The sequence below is a fragment of the Saccopteryx leptura genome, chromosome 3 (genome assembly GCF_036850995.1).
Source record: "Saccopteryx leptura isolate mSacLep1 chromosome 3, mSacLep1_pri_phased_curated, whole genome shotgun sequence".
In the NCBI taxonomy this organism is placed as follows: domain Eukaryota; kingdom Metazoa; phylum Chordata; class Mammalia; order Chiroptera; family Emballonuridae; genus Saccopteryx; species Saccopteryx leptura.
Window position 1 is genome coordinate 14,315,390 of NC_089505.1, and position 23,503 is coordinate 14,338,892.

At 43.1% G+C, this 23,503-nt stretch overlaps 1 protein-coding gene across 2 annotated transcripts in view; it reads left to right on the forward strand.

The window, feature by feature from the left end:
- Positions 1–23,503, forward strand: part of SYNE1 (spectrin repeat containing nuclear envelope protein 1) — a 446,717-nt gene that overhangs the window by 270,144 nt on the left and 153,070 nt on the right. For both annotated transcript variants that reach the window (XM_066372972.1, XM_066372973.1), the window contains 11 exons: positions 232–397; positions 741–896; positions 1,942–2,094; positions 2,961–3,143; positions 5,346–5,483; positions 8,731–8,916; positions 9,312–9,434; positions 9,671–9,857; positions 11,303–11,442; positions 14,527–14,724; positions 15,809–15,949. In XM_066372972.1, the coding sequence (XP_066229069.1) occupies positions 232–397; positions 741–896; positions 1,942–2,094; positions 2,961–3,143; positions 5,346–5,483; positions 8,731–8,916; positions 9,312–9,434; positions 9,671–9,857; positions 11,303–11,442; positions 14,527–14,724; positions 15,809–15,949 (1,771 nt within the window). The remainder of the gene's footprint in view (positions 1–231; positions 398–740; positions 897–1,941; positions 2,095–2,960; positions 3,144–5,345; positions 5,484–8,730; positions 8,917–9,311; positions 9,435–9,670; positions 9,858–11,302; positions 11,443–14,526; positions 14,725–15,808; positions 15,950–23,503) is intronic.

Consider the following 23,503-nt stretch of genomic DNA (forward strand, 5'->3'; position numbering starts at 1 on the left):
CTGGGAGAAATCATTCACTTCACAGGATGTATATTCTGCTGTTATACTTGAACTAAACTTAGATCCACTGAAAATTATCTGACAGTTTAGGGGGAGTGTATTTACTTGCAAAAAAAGATATGAAACTCTACCTTTTTAACAAATGTCTGCTTTTGGTAAAATAACGCTGGCTGTGAGGAGGCTTCTCACACTCCCATCCCTTTCTGCTTTCTCCCTGCGATGTCTCTGAAGCATGCAGGAGAAGGTGAGGACTAACGGGAAGGTGGTGAAGCAGGAGCTGCAGAACCGAGAAGGGGTGGAGACGCAAATCACTGCCGTGAAATCCTGGATTCAGGAAACGAAGGAATATTTGGGGAATCCGACAATAGAAATAGATGCTCAGCTTGAGGATCTTCAGGTACCCACCATTTAAAAAAAAAATTGCCCTGATTTTAATCAGACACATTGTTTGTTTATATGCAATGAAATACTGAATTAAGATTTTTCAGAAATGCAAAAAAAACGTTTTTCCCCAAACACATTCTATAAAAGGCTCTTAGTAGTATTCCATGGGATTTTTGTTTGTTCTATATAAAGTGGACGTATTTCTTATTCAGAGACTAAAGAAAGTTTGGTTTTTCTTAAAGCGTTTCTCTAATGCCTCACTTAGTCCTGTGTTGCCGGACAGCACGTCATCTTGTCTCTGTACCCCTGGGTCTCCTTAGGCTCCCAGAAATGTCTTGTTTTGATCTTTCCTCCAGACTCTCCTAACGGAAGCCACAAACCACCGGCAGAACACTGAGAAGGTGGCGGCAGAGCAGAAGAACAAGTACCTGGCTCTTGATACCGTGTTACCTTCGGAACTCTCCCTTCAGCTGGCGGAAGTGGCGCTGGACCTGGGAACCACCCACGACCAGGTAGACCTGTCATCGAAGAGCAGTACCGGCCCACTCTTTTCTTAGCTCAGTACTCTCGTACAGGGGTTCTGGATTTTCACACTCACCTTTTTATGGAAAAAAGAGCTAAAAAATAGCTCAGCATAAAATAACAAGATTAAATTAGAGGTCTTATTCATAGGCAAAAACAAAATCCCACATCAGATAATCACAGACATGAACAATAATGTCATGAATTAAACCTAACTGACCTGCTTTCCCTTACCTTTTTCCAAAATAAAAAAGACTTAAAAAAAGAACAACAAAATATAAGATATACATTATGTGTTTAACAAATATTTACTGAGTATCCAGGAGCTACCAGGAACCCTACTAGATGTATTTCAGCCTCTCATTTACATAAAGAGGACATTTCTTTACCATCTTTAATGTTTTATTATAAGCAAAAGTGTGACTGTGTGTTATCAAATCAAACCAAAGCTGTCAGAAACGTATATAAATGTTAACTATTCTTTTTCGTCTTCCTTCCACTGGATGTCCTAACTGCTTTTGTGTCAAACTATAGGGATATAATTGCGAAGTTAGAAAAAGAAGTCCCAAATCATTAACAGGGACTTATGAAAAGGTGCTCGGATGCTCAGAAACAAATTTATGTGTTCCTATTATCTGGAAAAGTTTTGCGTATTACCAAGAAAAAGGATTGGAGGTATCTGTGCGCCTGAGGTCACAGTGTTAGTAAACAGAAATTCAAACTCAGCTATCTACGCAACTATCTATGAATGCTCTGTAAACATTTGACGACTGAATCACTGTACATTCATTGCTTGTTCCTTTGCCAAAACAGCAGCAGAGAGACGTGCACTGCATGCATAAGGATGGGGGGAAGCAGGACTGTGAGGAAAAGCCACGAGAGTTTGTAACCGCACGTGGCTGGTTAGACAAAGCTCATTGACGCCAAAGCAGCACTTACCCCGAGATCACGCGTCAACATGTCCACAGTGAGGTTTTTTAGAGTGTTACTCAGTTTTAACCATGGTTGGTTTTGCTGTTCTCCCTTGTGATTCAGATCCAGGACAAAGTCAAACAAGTTGAACAGAGCAAGGCCACGAGCCAGGAATTCAGCCGGCAAATTCAGAAGATAACCAAAGATCTCACAGCTATCCTAACCAAGCTGAGAGCAAAAACGGATAATTTAGTTCAAGCTAAAAGAGACCAGAAGGTAAGGAAGGAGAACCGGAAGCGGAAGGGGTGCCCCTGGGTACACGCAATATTTTCTGCAGTTCATTTTGAGCTATTTAAAAACAAAAACTTTCTTGATCAACAAGCTTTATTACAACCAGATAGTAAAAACCTGTATAATTTTATTAGCCAGTGTCACCCCAATAAATTCAATTATGAAAAAACAATAAAAAGAGGTGAAGAGGTAATAAAGAAATCTTATAAATATGCTATCATAAATCTTTATTGCCTCTTTTTATTATTTTTTTAATTAACATGATAGCATAGATCTATTTACATGGTACTATTTATCATCAGAATTGAACTTTATTAGTAAATACACATGCATGTGTGGGTCACCGGGAGAACTGTCAGAGAGCTACAGAATGAGTTAGGAGTACAGACAGCATGTCAATTCCCAAGAGAAGGGTGTTCTGGGTAGCGAGGTCTGAGTTCTCCCCTTGCAGATGAGTGACTAACCCTTTCTGGGTGGGGCAGAAGGAAAAGGTCCATAGGAAATAAACACCAGGGTTACAAAACATCCCCCTCTGCCTTTCCAACTGAAGAAACAGAAATGACCGTATCATGGTAGCATCGTTCTTGTTCGGCTTCTATAAAAATCATTTAAAATATCAGCCTTCTTAGCCAGAGGGAAAGGAGGGGTGGCGATCCTAGAGGTGGGCAAATGGCTCTGAAGAAGACTCGCTGAGGCTGACGGGCACACGGCGCAGATGATGTTTTATTCCATTGCATACCTAACCCTGTGCCCCAATAAACTCAATTAAAACTATGTCATTCATCTGGTCTTGGAAATCCTGGAGAAATTCACTTCCTGTAGTCCAATGTTTCATTTTGATGACGTTCTAGGTGCTAGGAGAGGGACTAGATGCCTGTCATTTGAAGCTGATGGAACTGGGGGAAGCAGTGCTGAAGTTCTCGGAACAGAGTGGCCAGCTGGGTAAGCCACTGGCCAAGAAGATAGGCAAACTGACTGACCTGCACCAGCAGACGGTGAGACAGGCCGAGAGTCGGTTCTCCAAGCTCAGTCAGGTATGCTTTCCGGCCCCGTCACCGAAACGCTCCAGGGCGGGAAGTCTGTGTTCTGGTTTTCTCTTTTGAAAATAAAGAAAAGGAATAATATTGACAGTGATGAGAATAATTTAAGAGTAGATTATTTCATACCACACTTGTGTTCCTAAGGAACTAGACATATTTAATTTGCCTTTATTTTCTATCAAACCATATTATAAACTCTTTGACAAAGAGGACATGCGCATGTACTTTATGGTGAATATTTTAAAAACTGGGTGTTGGGGCAGATAAAATATATTACGCTCACTTTGTTAAAGATGGTGCTGCCCATCTGGGAAGGCCATCATCCAGGTGATAATATTAGTTGCCCTTCTTGCTTAGGATGGGAGTGATTATATTAATGTGTGTTGGGGGAGGGCTTTCGTGCCAAAAGGTTTTAAAAGGAGGAGAGATCACGTTGTTCTGGGGAAGAGTGATTACGTTCTAGGAAGAGCCCATGGAGGAGAGCAGAGAAAGGCCACATGGAGGAGAGGAGAAGCAGCCAAGATGGCAGAGTGCTGAAGGAGAAGCCAGTTTGTGCAGAGTTTGTGCAGAGAGAAGGAGATGGGGAACAGAGGTGAATAAGGCTGGTGAGGTAGAAATCTTTGATTCTAGGAAACTTGGATAAGTCAGTGGCTTTAGGAGCCCTGAATGGAAAGGGAAGTGTTTTCCCACTGTGTGTATTTCTTGCCCGCTGGGTGCAAGCTAGGATTAAAGCTAATGGCCCACCAGTTCTTGGTTCTGTTGTTTCATTACCATCTGTCTGAATCAAATGCAAACCTGCACGGGCCAGGCGGCTGTGATGGTGGCCGTGGCTACTGCCTTTACACTGGGAAAGTAATTTGTAAAATACATACTCATCCATCATCATGTTTTACAAATCAGTTTGTGTAAATTCAAGTATCTTAAAGTAAGACGTGTACATAGATATACAGAGAAAATATAATAGCTATTATTTACTTGATAGGTTCAGGTCACACGTCCATCATAGCTGTTGAGTATAGATGCAACTCTTGCTGATTGATTATGGATGTTTTCTATAACCAGGGACAAGTTAAATCAGAATGTGGCGACCAATGAGTTACAATACTGAAACCGGTCATGCACCCTCGTCCCAACTTAAGCCCTCCCTTCCTGAGCGAGGCTGGAGTGTGGGAGGCGGGAGGGAGGCAGACAGGGGAGCTAGATAGAGGAATAAGAGATGAGAATGGAGAAATTTTTTAAAGGACAGATTATTCAAGCATATTAAGAACTTGGCCTTTATCCTAAAGCCATGGGAAAGTCCTTGAAATATTTTCAATAAGGACATGATTTTTCATGCTACCTTTTATAGATTAAAATAAAAAGGTTCTGTGGAAGCAACCTCACAGTGTGATCTGATCACGATTCTTAACTGGGAAGGGCGTGGTGGGTAGTCAGGACCCACACCTGTGCTTGCTTTGGTGAAATGTTTTAAGCCAGCCCTGTTCATTGTTCTTGTGCTTTAGTATAACACACTTTTGAAATAAGCCGTCACCACCCTCAACAGAGCATATAATCTTGTTAAGTGCCCTGTAATCCAGCCAGCACCTTGCTTTCTCCAATCTGCTTTACATCCCCTCCTTAATCTTTAAAAGAAGCTTTTGAGATCTTGCTCCCTGGCATATGTCGTCAGTTTTGCTTAAATAAACTCATTAAAATACTTTAGAGGTTTGGCCTGTTCAGGTGGTGGCACGGTGGATAGAGCATCGGACTGGGATGCAGAGGACCCAGGTTTGAAACCCCGAGCTCGCCAGCTTGAGCACAGGCTCATCTGGTTTGAGCAAAGCTCACCAGCTTGGACCCAAGGTTGCTGGCTTGAGCAAGGGGTTACTCGGTCTGCTGTAGCCCCCCAGTCAAGGCACATATGAGAAATCAATCAATTAACAACTAAGGAACCGCAACAAAGAATTAATGTTTCTCATCTCTCTCCCTTCCTGTCTGTCTGTCCCTATCTACCCCTCTCTCTGACTCTGTCCTCTCTCTGACTCTGTCTCTGTAGAGGTTTGGACGTCCCTTACTGTTGACACCTTCACTATCTCAGATAGTACAATAATTAACCCCCAGGACTGTTGCATTCGAAAAAAGACAGAAGACTGATTTCTAGCTTAAAGAAGCAGAGGTTACATTACATTTGTTATCTGAATGTTAATGATTTTTTAGGCATCATCCCATTTGGAAGAATACAACGAGAGACTTGAATTAATTTTGAAATGGATTGACAAAGCTAAAGTCTTGGTACATGCAAAGATCGTGTGGAATTCTTCAAGACAACTTCAGGAACAATACATTTCACATCAGGTAACTTTAGAAAAAATAGTTTTCATAGAGTTACTGAGAGAACAATTTAATTTAATTGGCTAGAGTAGACTGACAGAAGATTTGGAAGGCCATGGTGTCAAATTATTGTAGTTGCCAGATAAGCAAAAGAAATCTAAGGTAGCCCTATGACTTGTCCAGTGGTTTGAAAAAGAGTAGCTACACATAAGATTTCCTAAGACTATGTAAATAACTGGATAGCCTCTGTCTCCCCTAGACTTGAAGCTCATTATCTGACACATAGCTGTCGAGGTCTCCCACCTTGTCCTCTGCCCGCTGCCTGGCCCCTGGCTTTCCGCAGGAAGTAGGGGTCAGCTGGGAACCAGCGCTCAGTCTGCATCACAGGGTGGCCGCATCACCTCATTTCCCCTGAGGTTTTCTCTGGGTCATGTCATCCAGGAAATTATCTCATTCTTTTATAACTTAGGTTTGAATTAGATAGAGATACCTAATAATAGCCCAGTTATCTTGCTGTAAAATACAGAATGCTTTTTAAGTTGCATGGATATCCTCAAGTATTCTAGATATTCTTTCTTTTATTCTGATTTATGTACACTCCTGTCTTTTAAATCTATCCCCTTTTACATTCCAGTTGACAGGGTCCTATATCAAAGCCTCATTTTCTCCTTGGAACGCTTTAACAAGCTTCTCATTGGTTTTCCTGTATCCACAACCCTTCTTCTCCGATCAGTTTGCACACTTCCTCTCAAGAAGTACTCCTTAAACAACTCCAACCTTCTACTTGAGGATACGTTTCTATATTAACAGATGAGAATTAAATTACAACTGGTTGTAAACAGTGAAAAATCTATTCAGCCAAATATTTTGCAAATTTAAGAGAGAGAGAGAGAAAATCTTAAGTATCAAGTTAATACTACTCTTTAAGGTTCATATTTAGGGACGTGAGAGCCCTCAAACCTCCTGGGAACTTGGTAAAATCTCTTCGAAAAACAATTGGTGAAATGGATCATGATATCAAAATGTTTCTACTCTGTAATCCAAAATGTAGAAAATACTTTATGTAATATTAATTCCTATAGTGGAATTTTTAAAGGAAACTTAAACATCAACTAATTTTTCTAAGTAAATTTTTGGATATAATGGAATATAATACAGTCTTTCAAATGGCCATAAAGGCTTTCTGTTTTCAAATATCTCCTGTACTCATTTGTTGATTCAACAAACATTTGTAAAGTGTTTTCCAAAGCGAGGAGTTCCAGAAGGCATTTGGAGCACAAGCAGTGTTTCCTGTCCCCGCCCCCGGGGAGTTGGTAATGAAAGGGAGGAAAGGCAGACAGGCAGATCGAGACAATTCCAACCCTGTGTGATGATGCGGGCTTACAGGGCTCAAGGTGCTGGAGGCGCCCTGGGCTTTGAGGAGAAGGCTAAGGAAGCCTTCTCAGGAAAAGGTGATTCTGAGCTGAGTCCTGAAAGACAGGCAGCCCCTTCTGTCGCAGTAAGAGTGAGGGGTGCTCTGTCCGGTGCATTGGAGGGTGCAGTCTGGGGGGTGGGGAACAGCTGGAGGAATGAGGCGTCTGAGACAAGAGAAAGCGAAGGAAGACATAGATCCTGAAAGCCTTAAGCACTTGGACTGCATCCTGAACTCACTCCGAAGCCTTTGGCTTCTATTCTGTAGGCAGGTGACAAGTCCAGACTTGTCTTTTAAGAAAGACGACTTCGCAGCCTGTGGAAACACTGAGGAAGACAAGACAGTATAGAAGGTGGCTGTAGTATTCCGGGAGAAAATGGCCAGGCCTCTGTTTGGAGGCTGAGAGGAGACAAAAGCCAGGGGTATTACTGAACTGGAAGTCTGGACTTGGAGACTGTGGACGTGGGAGAAGGGGAGGAGGAGCCAAGGACAAGTCCTGGTTTTTCTTGACTTGGGAGGTTGGGTGCAGGTGGACAGGCATCAGGTGTTGGCGGTGACCTCGCGCAGACGCTCAGGAGAGAACTCAGCCTGTGCACACTGTTGTAGGGAGTTCTCCTACGTCCGACTTAATAATTAAAGCTGTCTGAGCTTATCCAGAAAACAGCACACGGAGAGAAAATGCATGTTTCCAATTTCGGGTGGAAAAGAAAGGTGGAGAGTTGTAGGTATGTTACAATTTCAGTTACCTAAAAATGTACCCACACATAACAGCAGTTATACTTTACTTAAAGTTATCTCTCAGGGATGAGATTATGGAATATTTTATTTATATATGTCATGTTTATTGTGAGAAATAATATACTGTATTTCTTAAAGTCAGGGTCTATTGCCTAAGAATAATGTCTCACCTCTCATTTCTCCTCTTTATATATATCACTCACCCCCATACCTGCTCATTTTGTGGTTACTCACCTCTGTGCCTTTGCTTGTGCTGTTCCCTTGGTGGAAAATGTTTTTCCTGTTCCTCCCCATTAGTCAAAATGCAAACATCTTTCTGACTTGGCTTACATGTGACTCTTCCAGGAAGCCTTCTCCAACCTTCCTACAAGTTTATCTCAGTTCTGTCCTTAACGATTTCTTTTTTTCACTTGACTCATTTAGTGCATATTACATGGTTATTAGTCTATTGGTATTAGTATCCGTTCCAGTAGATGATACGATCCTGAATGATGAGGGCATGTTTTATTCCTCTTGGTACCTTTACGTAGTTGCATCTACCCACTTGTCCCACTTGAAGCAAGAGATCAAAGGTTTTTTGTTTGTTTGCAATGCTCTTGTCTTATTTTCATTTCTTTGATTGGTCTGCACTTAGAGCTCAGGTATCGACTAGGAGAGCTGAAATGCATCTCAAGTTCACATACGTATGAGGAAGATAGGAGGCCCAAAGATGTGAGGAAGCTATCCAATGTGTAGGAACATTATACTTGCTGGAATACTCATGTCTGGACCCTCACCAGGGAGCAGTCTGGGGTGATGGACAGAGCCTGAGCCTTACCGTCTAACACTTAATAACACGTGGCCTCCACAACTTTGTTATGTTTTTTTTTTTTAATTGTTGATAGTTTCTGAACTTTGATTTGTCTTTCTGTGAAATGGGGGTAACAGTAGATGGGGAACGGGCACGAGGTGTGAAGATTAGACACACGAGGGCACGCTGAACTTGCGGACGCAGTGCACGTGGGAAGTGTGGGTTACGTCTCCTCACTCCCTTCCCACTCTGGTGTTTACCCCGCACCATGTCGCTCATCTGTACCTCTCTGACTACCTGTCAATGCCATGAATGTTGATAATTCGCTCTAGACCATGCTAGAAGAATCTGAAGAAATTCACAGCGATCTGGAAGCAATGACCGACAAGCTACAGGACCTTGCTAGTGTGTACCGCACTGAAAAGATGTCTCAGCAAGTGGCCGAACTGGGACGGGAGACTGCGGAGCTGCGGCAGATCATCAAAACTCGCTTGCAGAATCTCCACGATGCTGCCAAGGTAGAGGAAAACAATTAATTTAAATTAAGTCCATCATTAAAAAAACAATAGCGGTTTTATAGTGGAGATACAACATTTACCTCCGCGCTTTCTTTCTTTCTTTTTTCTATTTTTAAATTTTTTTTATTTATTCATTTTAGAGAGGAGGGAGGGAGGGAGGGAGAGAGAGAGAGAAAGGGAGGAGGAGCAGGATGCATTAACTCCCATATATGCCTTGACCAGACAAGTGCAGGGTTTTGAACCGGCAACCTCAGTGTTCCCAGGTTGACGCTTTATCCACTGCGCCACCACAGGTCAGGCCCGAAGCGCTTTCTTGGCTGTGATGTTATTCTTCACCTATGAGTTTGGACTTCAAGCACTTCAGTATTGACATTTGTATTGCTTTTACTCTTCAGGACATGAAAAAGTTTGAAACGGAGCTCAAAAACTTACAAATTGCTTTGGAGCAAGCCCAGACCACCCTGACTTCTCCGGAAGCGGGACGTCTCAGTCTCAAGGAGCAACTCTTCCATCGACAGGTGCGCTCACATGCTTTGGGGCAACGGTGTGGGGACCCAGGTTTCTAAAAGAGGAGCATTAGGAAACACGATATCTAAATGCAGTTATAGTCTTAGCTCTACATGCGTGATCTGTTGCAATGTTTCTTGGAAGTTGTTTATCGCTTGTAAACAAGTTGCCATGTAAGTTTGTGTCTCTTGCTCATGAAAGAAACTCTTAAATGTAAACTTTGTGAACCATGCCCCTGCACTTTCAGCATCTGCTGTGTGAGGTGGAGTCACTGAAGCCCAAGGTCCAGGCGGTGCAGACCTCCCAGAGTGCACTGCGCATCCCCGAGGACGTGGTCACCAGCCTGCCGCTGTGCCGGGCGGCCCTGCAGCTGCAGGACGAAGCCAGCCGCCTGCAGCACCTGGCCATCCAGCAGTGCAACGTCCTGCAGGCACGTGCTGGGGGGTGGGGCAGGCATCTGGGGCAGGCATCTGGGGCGTCTGGGGCGTCTGGGCAGTCCCCACGCCAGCGCTGCAGCGGCGAATGAGTCATGGACTCCTTTTCTGAGCACTGTGTGGGCCCAGCCATCAAAACATACCCAGAGTATTCAATGTGACAGATTGTTGTGGTTATGTATAAACTAAGGAGATGACATGCTATCATCTGGATCCCCACAAAAGCCTGGGGGAAAGCCCACAGAAAATATCCGTTAGTGAAAACTATCTTTTTTAGTGTTATTTTTATAAGAACAACTTGTAAAGGTTGATTTTATATTCATCCACAATTTCACGTCATTATTTACCTGAGAGCTGTCTGGAACCTTGTAATGTGACTTTATGGCTGGCGTGTATTACAGAATTGTTTTCCAATTTCACCTTATTGATGCTCTAGATGCATTTTCGCACCTGAAAGGTACACCAAATATAACTCTTAGTCTCTTTAATAAGAAAAGTCCTTTACTGAGGAGCTGTGACACCGTTTACCTCCAATTTGTTTCAGCTCATGCTCCACCATTTTTATCCCCAAACTGCTAGCTTATGCTCTCATTACATTGCTAATGGCTCGTTTGGTCAATTACCTTGCCCTTTATATTATCTTGTAATTTGTTGGACAGTGAATTCCTGGGGATAGAAGTCATGCTTGATTAACTTTTCCATCTTCTGCTCCAGCACCTCCCAAGCACCTTACATTTAGTAGATATTTCTTAGATGGAGAAATGAAGTAGTCATGTTTTTCATAAGCGTCCCACCATGTTCTGACTGTGACCTTGCCATCTTCAGGACAATATGAATAGGGGAAAGAAAGAGTATCTAGGCACTTAACTACTTTGAGTTCATGAATAATCTTGGCAAAAATGTTTTAAAGAGAAAGCTCTGAAATTCCTGAGTAGAGGTGAGGATTTGAGTCACCCAGGGGTTCTACCCATCGTTTCCTTATTCCCTAGACCAGGGGTCGGGAACCTATGGCTCGCGAGCCAGATATGGCTCTTTTGATGGCTGTGTCTGGCTTGCAGACAAATTTTTAATAAAAAAATAACGTTAAAAATATTTATATAAAACATTCTCATGTATTATATACAATCCATTCATTTCCTACCGCTCATGTTCATGGTTGCGGCTGGCTGGAGCCAATCACAGCTGTCCTCCGGGACAACACCAAATTTTTATTGGATAATGCATAACGTACACAGGTCTTTGTATGGCTCTCATGGAATTACATTTTAAAATATGTGGCGTTCATGGCTCTCTCAGCGAAAAGGTTCCTGACCCCTGGCCTAGACACACAGGTGAATAGGTGAATAGGCGTGGATGCTGTGGTTGGGCAGAGAGCTGCACAGAATTACTTACACGGTTATCGATATAGAAAGATAACTATGTGGTCTCCCCCCCACCAAAGGAAGCCGTGATGCAGTATGAACAGTACGAACAAGAAATGCAGAACCTGCAGGAGCTTATAGAAGGCGCTCACAGAGAGATCGAGGATAAACCTGTGGCCACCAGTAACATCCAGGAGCTGCAAGCTCAGATTTCTCGGCACGAGGTGAGACAGGAACAGGGGCAAGGTACTGGCCTGGTGAGAATCTGTGATTGGTTTCTAGTGAATGAGAGAGAAAGGCTCTCTCTGTCCCATACATACTGTGCTCAGTTCTTGGGAACTCTCTGGCTGTCTTTGCAATTTGGGGGCTATTTTTGCTGATCCTTTTCCAAGACCCCTTAATCCCAAAACTTCTTTACATGTTGCTCACGATGTGCCTCTTTCGGAATCCAGAGACTCTCTCCTGCACCTGAACTCACAGTTAATACACGAGACACAGGCTGAGAGCCCTGTATGTGAAGCCTGGAAGAAACAGCAATGCTGAAAGTCTGGAGTTTTTTGATCACTCTTTTTAAAAAGGAGGGATATTTTATATATTTTTTAAAAAACATTTGCTCTTTCAAATATGAGTCATTTCAGTTCCTTTCACCAAAATCAGAAAATGGTCCATATTTGTTCTGTTGACTTTCAAATTGTAGCCGTGAGCATCTTCGCATTTTCATAAGTGCCTCTTTCCTTGTACCTTGGCATCATTATGACCTTAGGACCTGGACATCCCTTCTGCATACCTGGTCTCAGAGATCATAGACCTTCAGTGTTTTACCTCATTGACCCTTGGCAGTGAATTTCCTTCCGTGGCTTGTTAATTCCTATCTAGGTCACATTTGCTCTTCCCTTGGGGGCTAGTTCATAGCATCATGAAATTTTGTAAGTTACCTGGGGTGGGGAGGCATCTTATCTTTCTGGGCCAAGTGTAGACATTTAGTTTATCCTTTTATGTTCTCTATTTTAACTCTGCTGTCATAAGAGCAACCAACTATTTTCCCAAACCAAACATCACAGTGAGGGTCTCAATAGATTTTATTTGTTGCCTTTTATGGATGGAAAAATCTCACCACCTTCCTCTCAAAATTCAGTTCTTTAATTTCTTGACCCATCCAATGCATAAATCACTTACATTTGTATATTATTTATAAAATAATGTAAATCAATATCCCACCTACATTCATTGCTACATGGTAAATATCATCTATGTTAAATGAAAACGTTAATGCAGATATTTGAAACCACTATTGATATTAGTCATACATTAGACTGCATATTATAAATTTATTTTGAAACTATTTTTAATCCCATTTTCTAAAGCCCAGAATTTTGTTATAACAACTTTTCTACCATAGTACAAAAAAATAGTTTTTCGAAAAGAATGCTTCTCTGGAATAACAACAATTATCATTACCACAGTTTTCTGTTTTTTTAAAACAGTTTGCAAATGTTTTACATTATCTTTTATAACAACCCTGTGAGGTAAAGATTCATTTATCTACATTTTACTGATAAGAAAAGTGAAACGGATTTTATTTTTAGAGGTCTTTCTGAGCTCTCAGATCTAGTAAGAAACCAAATTCTAATGTAGGGCCTTTGGCTCCAAATTTGTGGTTTTTCACAGCAGCGGAAACTATTTGGGCTACCTCACTGCGATCACATGCACACACAGAAAGAGTCACAGTCCTGGAGGAGAAATGACTTGCCCAAGGTCACAGGGCCAGCATTCGGCGCAGTGTGCTGTGAACTGGTTTCCTGGGTTCTGTCCAGGGCTCTGTGCCTTTTGTCGCATTCTCCCCGCAGTTCTAAACACCGGTGTAGACGTTTGTTAGCTTTGTCGTGTGATTTAGAAGACATCTTCCTATCAATAGTGACATAGTCCTGGGAGGGGCTCATTGTATGAATAAAACAAACACCGGAAGGAAAGTGCCTCGTGGAGAAGGCCAGATTTATGATAACATAAAAACTTGGAAGAATGCTCCTTCCTGTATTTCCAGCCTGCTTTTAATAGAATTTCAATCTTGAAGCGGATCTAACTTCCTTAGGGATAGCTTTAATTCGTAAGATAACTTACCATTGATTTTGTTTCTCAGGACTTCCTTTTTTTTCCCTGTGATTTTTCAAATGTTGCATTAATTTGAGAAAACCATCCTGCCACTTTCAAATCATAGGAGAGAAAGTTCAGACCTCCTGCTTTTCCACCTGCTCCTGAATGCAGGTGGTGGCCACGGAGGCCGGTTCTCCTCAGAGCAACCCCTGGACCTGAAAGCCCCACCTTTATGCTCATTGTACACGATCATTTTCAGAAATACCCAGTACAAATTAAAAATACACATGCTTCCCAAGAATCGGGAACAGGCGAAGCTATCAGTGCCCCACGCAGCAGGCTTGACCACCAACCCAGAAAGTGACCAGGAGATGGGCAGAGGTACTCTTACAGAAGAAAGTTCCAGAGAGCTTTTGCTCTGTGGGAGTCACTCACATAGGATAAGTACATACTGTAGATTCTCATAAGCCTAGTAAATCAAAACCTTTTGACGTGGAGGCCAGAATTGCATTTTTCACAAACACAACACGTTCAAAGCTCTCGCTTGAAGCATCAGAAACATTTGAGGTACAGTGGAGCACAGGAGGGAAATTTTGATGAACGCACAAAATTTTATTTTGGGGGTAATCTGCATTTTTAAAAATTACAGTGACATATGTAATGTTTAATTTACCTACTAAAAAAATAAACAAAACAAAACTTCCAGGGACACGAGAATGACAAGCAGTTTACTTTATGACCCTGTCTGAAAAACTGCCAGCTCCATTTAATATATTCAGTATAATAAAAAGCTGAGCCTTGCTTTTTTTTTTTTTTGGTAGTTTTAGTAATCACATGACCTAATTTCCATGGCATGAACCATCTGGCAGTGACAGAGCCTTTAGGCATTTTAAAGAAAGTGGCAGGTTCTGCAGGTTACATAAATTCCTGATTCCGCACGCAGAGCCGCTCCGGGCGGGGATCCGGTGGGATCCGGCCGCCCTGCCCCGCGCCGCTCGCTCCTGCGCCGGCCGCGCTGTGGGTCGGGCCCCGGCGCTGCAGGCAGGCTCGCCGCCCGGCGCAGTCCACATCCTGCCTACCCGGCCGCCGCCGCCGCGGCTGCCGCCTGGCACAGCTCTGTGATTTCATTGGCCAGCCCCGGAGGAAGATGAACGCTGCTAGCTCGGTTTCCTTTTGATGCCGCTCTGACACACCGTGGTGGGAAAATGTTTCCTCAGGAGCTGGCTCAGAAAATCAAGGGCTACCAGGAGCAGATCGCCTCTTTGAACTCCAAGTGCAAGATGCTGACCATGAAAGCCAAGAACGCCACCATGCTGCTGACCGTGACGGGGGTGGAGGGGCTTGCAGAGGGGACAGAGGACTTGGGCGGGGAGCTCCTCCTCCCAGCCACCTCTGCCCACCCCTCTGTGGTCATGGTAAGTAAGGGTCAAGGCCAGGCTGGCCGGGGGGCGGGGCACTCTCTCTGACTGTACCCTGATCCCGGCTCCAGGTTCTCTCTCTGTGGCTTATTTTAGGGATCAGCAGGTTTTACAGATTAGAATTAAGGAATAGGCTCCTTAACTCTCTGCTACATTGAGGCCAAAGCCAGTATTCGACACTGTAAACAGTGACAGTTGAAACACAGCTATTTGCTTGAGACTGCTGGATTACTCAACGATGTCAAAGGTCGGCCCTGCATTTGTCTATAGTTTAGCAAGAATACCTAAGCGTCAAAACAAAACAAAACACCTTTGCCGAGTTTTCTAGCTTCCTGGGGATGAAGGAGAGAATCATGCTACATAGATCATAGATGTGTGTTTTCTTAGTTAAAATACTTGCTGACTACAGATGTGTATTAAGTCGTATAAATGTCTAATTAAATATAAAAGAAAGGCTATTGTTAGAAAAATAAGAAAAAAAGAAAATCTAAAGTTTAGCTTTTGGATTAAAATAAAGAAGTTCCATTCATTTCTATCTCCATTTCCCCATCACTTTGCATTGAAAATACACGAATTATTTTGGTAACTCCGTGTCTTCTAGTGCTGTGTATTTCCCACCCCTATGTGCTGTGCCGTGGGTAGGGTAGGATCATGCTGGGACTCATGATGGTATATTGCCTAGGGTATACTTACCTCCCTGGAATATGTGGAATTTGAGATGTCCACAAAAGCTCAAGCTTTGTTTCATAGACCTTCTCTCATTAGTACAATGCACGATGTTTTTAGTTATTTATAAAGATACAAACAAGAAAAGGAAAATACATTAGAGAAATATGTAATCAACAAGACTGTTAATATTATATGCATATCTTATCCCTGTTGGTTTTACAAATGATTCCTAACATCGCACTCACTTGAACCAAACTTGAATAGTAACACAAAATTTGTATGTCAAGATGGGTCTCATGAATTCTAACCTTTGTTATATAATTATTTCTCTTTTGACCTAGGCTTCCCCAGGCCTTTTGTTAACATAGCTAACTGATTCTTTATGTCCTTCGGGCTACCTTTAATGTCACAGATGACTGCAGGTCGCTGCCACACTTTGCTGTCACCCGTCACGGAGGAGTCTGGGGAGGAGGGAACCAACAGTGAGATTTCCTCTCCACCCGCCTGCCGCTCCCCTTCACCTGTGGCCAATACAGAGGCATCTGTGAACCAGGTACCGCCCAGCTGTGATTTAGGGACGGTGGCACTGTGGGTATGAACCCTAGACTTTCAGGAGCACACCGTTAGGTGCGGCAGCTGCACAAGCTGTGAGTGCCTTACGAGACCACTACTAGCTTCACCCTTCTCCTCTCCAGGGCTCCTGGCAATGAGATGAGCAAAACACAGGTCACGGAAATTAGAGCTAGAAAGGCTCTCTTTTAAGGCATGATGTCTTTAGCATCTAACAGCTATCTGTAAGGGAGTACTGCATCCCAACAGAAAAAGAAAGGCTTCTATCACTCTTGTAAAGTAAGATGGTTCCATTGCTCTTTTAACATGGGTTGAACATAGTTTTGACATTTACTATCTCAGATCTTCAAGATGAAAAATGTTTGTTCATCATATCATACCTTTTCTTCATTTACTAATGGTCATTTAATTTAAAGGACTAGCTGCCTAAGTAGATTTGAGTTTTCTTACTTATATTTCAATAATATTTTTAAACAAATACGTTTATTGACTTTAGTGAGAGAGGAAGGGAGAAAGAGACAGAAACATGGACCTGTTTTTGTATGTGCCTTGACTGGGGATCGAACCAGCAACTTTTGCAGGTCAGGAGGACACTCTAATCAACCATGCTGTCTGGCCAGGGCTCTTTCAATAATCTTAACTTTAATTTTTTTTTTTTTTGTATTTTTCTGAAGTTGGAAATGGGGAGGCAGTCAGACAGACTCCCACATGTGCCCAACAGGGATCCACCTGGCATGCCCACCAGGGGGCGATGCTCTGCCCATCTGGGCCATTGCTCCGTCTCAACCAGAGCCATTCTAGCACCTGAGGCAGAAACCATAGAGCCATCCTCAGCGCCCGGGCCAACTTTGCTCCAGTGGAGCCTTGGCTGTGGGAGGGGAAGAAAGAGACAGAGAGGAAGGAGAGGGGGAGGGGTGGAGAAGCAGATGGGCGCTTCTCCTGTGTGCCCTGGCCAGGAATCAAACCCGGGACTCCTGCACGCCAGGCCAACGCTTTACCACTGAGCCAACCGGCCAGGGCCTAATTTTTTTTATAAAGTAGGAATAATACCTTGTATGAGATGCCTTTTAACACACATTATATTAAAGTAGATTATGGCAAGTTAAATATGTCAAAAAGTTTTCATTGAAAATATCAGACAAATAAAAAAGACACACACAATAATCAAAAAGAATTAATGCATGTTGAGCAGTACTCTTTTCTTCATTTCGCCAAAGCAAATAAAACATTCTTTTTAATTACACTATTGTGAAATTATGTAAATGTTCAAAGAGGTTGAGCTGTATTACCAAAGAAGAAACATTAAACAGAACAAAGGTTCCATAAACTATATTATAAATAGATTGTTTATTTATTTTTATTTTACAGCAGAAGCATTCAAACTAGAATTTCTGTCATAAAGGAAACCCCACCTCACCTCAGAAAGGAGAGTAAAATTGATGAAACTTTTAGGTACAATAGTTCTCTCTTGGTGAAAATCTAGCTCACGCTAAGGCGGTTATCCATGCATCCATTCGTCAGACACAGTCTGAGTGCCGCCGTCGTGAGACTCTGTGCTGGGTCCCAAAGACGCAGCGAGGGGGCGGAGGGCTGAGCACGCTGCTCTCCGGGTCCCAGGCACCGAGGGAGAAAGGTGGCCCTGGAGTGAGTAATAACAAAAGTGGTGAGAGGAAATTAAAAAAATAAAATAAAATAAAATAAAATGGAGAAGTTCAGGGTGCTCTGGAGGATTTGGGAAACTGTTCTCCAAATTCTGGTTTTAAACTGCGTATTACTCATTCTTTGCCAGCACCCTCCCCTGTGGTCACAAATATTATTAAGACCAGAGAAATATGGCTGTAGTCAGCTGTTTATTGTACAGAAAAAAAATGGATGCCTCATGTTCCTTAAATTTTCAGATTGAACAATAAACACTGACTTGAGATGAACACTGTGGGAAGAATATCCCTTTTCTAGAATTATAAGTCTCGGTGCTACTTCTTTAAAGTGCCCTGTAAGTGACAAAATGTGCAGATGTTTTTATTACGGTTACTTTAACTGTCTCGCTCAATCAAACCCCAAAATTACAAGTGCGACTTTGCTTTATTTCGGTCTCCTTAGTCACTCCCCCTCCATCGTGGGAAACTATCATTAAATCACGCTGTGGCCTGACCTGTGGTGGCACGGTGGATAAAGCGTCGACCAGGAACACTGAGGTCGCCGATTCGAAACCCTGGGCTTGCCTGGTCAAGGCACATACAGGAAGCAACTACTATGAGTTGATGCTTCCAGCTTTCCCCCCCCTCTTTTTGTCTCTCTCTCTCTTTTCTCTCATTTTACTCTAAAAAAATCAACAAATAAAATTAAAAAAATAATAAATCACACAGTTAACCCAACATACATATATGTGATAATACATATTTTAAAAAATTATTTTAATTTAGTTTATATTAGGCCCTGGCCCGTTGGCTTAGGGGTAGAGCATTGGCCCAGTGTTTGGAAGTCCCAGGTTTGATTTCTGGTCAGGGCACACAGGAGAAGCACCATCTGCTTCTCCACTTCCCCTCCCTCGCTTCTCTCTCTCTCTCTTTCTCTCTCTCTCTCTCTCTCTCTCTCTCTTCCCCTCCACTACTACAACCATGGCTCAATTAGAGTGCATTGGCCCCAGGCACTAAGAATGGCTCCATGGCTTTGCCTCAGGTGCTGAAATAGCTCGGTTGCCAAGCAACAGAGCAGCAGTCCCAGATGGGCAGAGCATCGCCCTGGAAGGTGTTGCCAGGTGGATTCCAGTCGGGCACATGCACAAATCTGTCTCTCCGCCTCCCCACCTCTCAGTTAATTAAAAACAAAAAAGAAATGAAAAGAAAAATGTAGTTTATATTAGGCAGCTCTATTAGGAAGAAGCTGTTAAAAAGCAAAAGTACTATGATTGATGTTGCAGAAACCAGTTGGCCCCGTTGTTGATGGCCACATGTTACCCTTCTACAGCAAACAGAAGTCAGAGTAAATGACCAAGTATAACCTAGCCAGTGATGCACTGGATTTCCAAAAATTTTGTCAGAAAACTGAAGAGAACATTTAGAATCTCTGTAAGTTCCAGTTTTCAGACTCAGAACACTGTACAGAATGTGCACAGCTGTTTCGAGGAGCAGCCGAATATAACTGCTTTATAATATCGCAGCTGTTAGAAAGGGGTTTTTAAGCTGCCTCTGTAGGGAGATCTTCCTTATATAACTAACTGATCGCCCACTTTCGGTGTGTTCTGTCTGTGACAGCGGGGTTAGCTGAAATGTAGTAACAGTGTCGCTTACTTGAAGGAAGAAATAGGGAAGCGGCCCCAGACTTGGCCACAGCCTTCTCGATCCCTCTAGACGCGACCAGCACTCGACCAGGACCCCAGCGCCCGTCGCGACCAGGACTCCAGCACCCGGGGGGGAGTTGAGGAAAGCTCAGTTGTGAAAAGCGTGGTGGGGTTGCAGCTGCAGCTCTGGGCTCTGAGTCAGAGTGGGTTCCAGCTTGTCCTCCTCTGAGCTGGAAGTGTTTGGGAGGCCCTTCAATCCCCGATCGGTAATAGGAAGCAATGCTCCTTCACTCGCGAAACTGTGAAAAAGAGTGTTAAATGCGATGTGAGTTGTTCAGAGTACCTCTTCGATTGGAAAGTGGTAATGAAATGGTAGCTAACGTTTTCCAAATGTACTCCCTGAAGAAGCTACTGGATGCCGCCTCATACCATAGACACATGAGCTGCAAGGGACATGTTTCTAAGGCCGATTCCTCACGAGGGCAAATGTTGCTTTTACCCAGTACTTATGTAAAGGACTGGTGGAATTACTCTATCAAATCTATGTAGTCCTCGGATAGAGCCAAGTTATTCATCTGCGAAAGGTGATGGATTTCCACATCCTTTTAGAAAATCAGGAGATAGAGCCAAGTTATTCATCTGTGAAAGGTGATGGATTTCCACATCCTGTTAGAAAATCAGGAGCTGCGTTTCCTGTCTGACAGGCCTGAGCCAGACGCGGCCACACTCGCAGTCATGCACAAAAGAGCCAGAAAAAAAGATGTTTTGGTAACAAATTTATTTTATTCTAGTTCTTTTCAGGGCCTCTTTTATTCATAATAGAGCATTTAATTTAAAATATTTACTACATTTAAGGCAACTTTCCCCCCCCTTGAGGAAAGTAACTATGTGTATAAATAGATTTAGAGAAATACTTTTACACGTATGATTCATTGTGTGCCTGTATGTCTGCCCGTTACTCACCAAACAGCACGATGTGCTCAGGATCAGAGACTATGGGCATTACTCCCTTATGGAGCTCAGCCCATGAGAGCGGGCAAGTAGTCACACCAGAGGGGACACGTGCTATGACACAGGAAACTGAGTGTTCAGGGAGCACACGGAGGAAGCACCAGAACCAGTCCGGATGCAGGACTGGTCAAGGATGGCACCCTTCAGCCTCAGAAAGGAGTGCGGTTGGGCCCTCGGAGTGCGCTAGGGTGATGTGAAGTTCTTCAGGTGGAAGGTACCACATGTGAGAGGGTGTGGTGGCAGGAAGGAAATCGGGTCATCAAGGCAACTGCGGACAGTGTCACTAGAATTGGAGAGACATAGATTTGGAGGAGAAGGAGGAAGAGAAACGAAGCTGAGAGAGATGCAGGAAATGCATCCTGAAGGACCGTGGAAACCACACAAATGCATTTGGACTTTATCCAGAAGTTACTGGCAAACCGTTGGAGGAATCTGACCAGGAACGCTGTACAGAAGTGAGCTCAGCACGGGTCTTTCCGGATGCACGTGGACAGCAGAATGGAGATGCACAAGGTCAGAGCCAGGGAAGCTGGTGACAAGTTGCGCTCTGATGCTAGGCGTGGCCTGGTGATGTGAATGAAGGAACCAGCAGTGGGACTGTGGCCTCTCCCCTCCATTAGAATTTCTTAGCCACGTAGACACAGAGCCCAGTCTTACCTGCCTTCTGATTTGCAAGAGAAGTCGTCAATCTGGATTCCTATGAGATTTCCCTGTCTCCTTGAAGGGAAATTTAAACAATTTAAGACACTGTATAAACCAAGCTCCGTGTATACAGGAATTAGGAAGCTGGTGCTGGAATGAGAATTTAAACCGATGCTCTGGCAAGGGTGTATATATACACACATTAATGGAACTTTATCCTTACAGAAGTAGTGGATGGCCAGGGAGAGAAGAATCAGCAAGTAAATAGCTTAGGGGAAAGAGAGATAATACTCGATCATTGTTTCCCGAGTTCATTTCTCCTCCTGGATTGTTTATTTAAACATTGAGTTGGAAGAGACATAGCGACAAACGTGTGCCACTGTATATGCGAGTCGGGAGCTTGTAAATACCCCATGTCTGAGGATGAGTGGAGAAGAACTAACGTGAGAAGGACTGAAATACCAGAGCTGAGTGGAGAACAGGAGATTACAGGAAAAGGTTTCCAGGAAGGATGGCCAGTGTCATCGGCGCTACCAAGAGGTCAAGCGAGAGAAAGGCTGAGACATACTCATTTTACTTCACAAGGAAGAGCCACCGGGGTCGAGTCAAGGGCGATTTCGGTGGGGTCATCAGGACTGACGCGCACTGGGGTATTTACAAGTGGATTGAGGCTGAGAAAGTGAATGTATCGAGTGTAAACTACCACTTCCAGGAACTGGACTATGCTGCGAAGGGGGGGAGGGAAGAGATGGTGACAAATGTGTGTGCAGGTGCAGCCTCGTGGGGTGACCCTTCACCGTATGATCTGTGAAACTTCCTAATAATACCCTAGCAGAAAATAATTGTGGAAGAAGGAGTGTTTCTAGTGTTTCCAGACAGTAAAGATTTGACTCTGTGCTGAGGAGAAAGTAAAGAGAGAGAAGATATTAATGGACCAAAAAGCCTGTGAAAGAGCAAAGGTGGGTGGGATTCTGGGAGCAGGTGGGAGGGCTATTTTTTAGGAAAGTATAAGATAAGGGTGTGTCTGAATAGAGACACCCTTTTGGAAATGTAAGAATTTCAGGAGTATTTCTTTAAGGTTTCAATTGCGGGTCTGTGTGTATGTGTATGTGTCTGTGGGAGCACATATGTGTATGCGCTCTGGAAAGTTCAGTTGAGTCCTGGTTGAGATTTTCCAAGTGGGCGAAGCAGAGGTTAAAGGGACAAAGGACACAAAGGTGTAGACCAGTGGTAGTCAACCTGGTCCCTACCGCCCGCTAGTGGGCGTTCCAGCTTTCATGGTGGGCAGTAGCAGAGCAACCAAAGTATAAATAAAAAGATAGATTTAACTATAGTAAGTTGTTTTATAAAAATTTATTCTGCCAAACTTAACGAAAATCCGGCATAAAGTACTTGGTAAATAATTATTATTATATGCTTTAACTTGCTGTAACTCTGCTTTATAAATTTTATAAAGTAAAGTTACTTCCCTACTTTATAAATCACCATTACTGTGGAACCGGTGGGCGGTTAGAAGATTTTACTACTCACAGAGATACAGAAGTGGGCGGTCGGTATAAAAGGTTGACCGCCCCTGGTGTAGACAAAAGAAGGATTTAAGTAACTGTAGATGTTCACTTGGGGTGAACTAATCCAGTGGTGACAGGCTATCAAGTTCAGGGTGTGGAGGACTGATGTGAGCTGGAAGCGTGTGAGGATGAATGTATACGAGTTTATCAAAGGACTCGAGAATCCTAAAGTAATCTAGCCAGGATGGTGACAGGTTAGGAATGGAGAGGAATCAGTCTCTGTGTTCCAGTGCCATCAGTAAAGGTTAGGGACTTATCTGGAGCCTCAGCAGCAGCAACAACACAGAAGGTCCCATGACCCTTCAAACAGGACTTCACTGAATCCTCAGAACCACACAATGTTGTACAAAAGAGGGAACCAGTACATGAGATGTGAGTGACTTGCTCCAATTATGTGGCTACGTAGCAGAAGAATGGCAACTGGCATCTCAGGTGTCCTGACTTCTCAGGTATCAGGCTGCTGTCTGAATTCATTCCATGACACGACCCTGCATCTGCCCCGTGCAGACCCCCAAACACCACACCCCCTCCCGCTGATACCTGGCTTTCCCAGGTGGCTGGGACCTTCTCCACTACTTTTTTCCCAAGGCGTTACTGTTAGTAAAGCTTAGGTATTTTAAATTAACATAATTTTCTTAAATAGTACAACTGTAAAAGTAGTGAACTTTATATATAATAGCAATTCTCGGAAAGTAAACATTGCTCATCAACTCATTTTCTCTTAATGCACAGATAATCATAGAAACAAGTGGAAACATGAATTATATGTCTTAATATAGTAGATACCATCATCAATACTAATAAAATATGTAATATTACTTATAACCTAAGAAATAAAAATAATTCAAAACCTTAGGTTTTCATCGTTCACTATGAGTATTTTGTGTGTGTACTTTCCAGGAATTGATTAGAAAGAAACCTCTTTTATTATTAGTTTCTTAGAGTAGTTTTAACTCTTGCATTATTTTTTCCTTATTAGATATTAAAACAGTTAATTTTCTGTGAATAATAACTTTTCAAATATTGAAGAATTGGC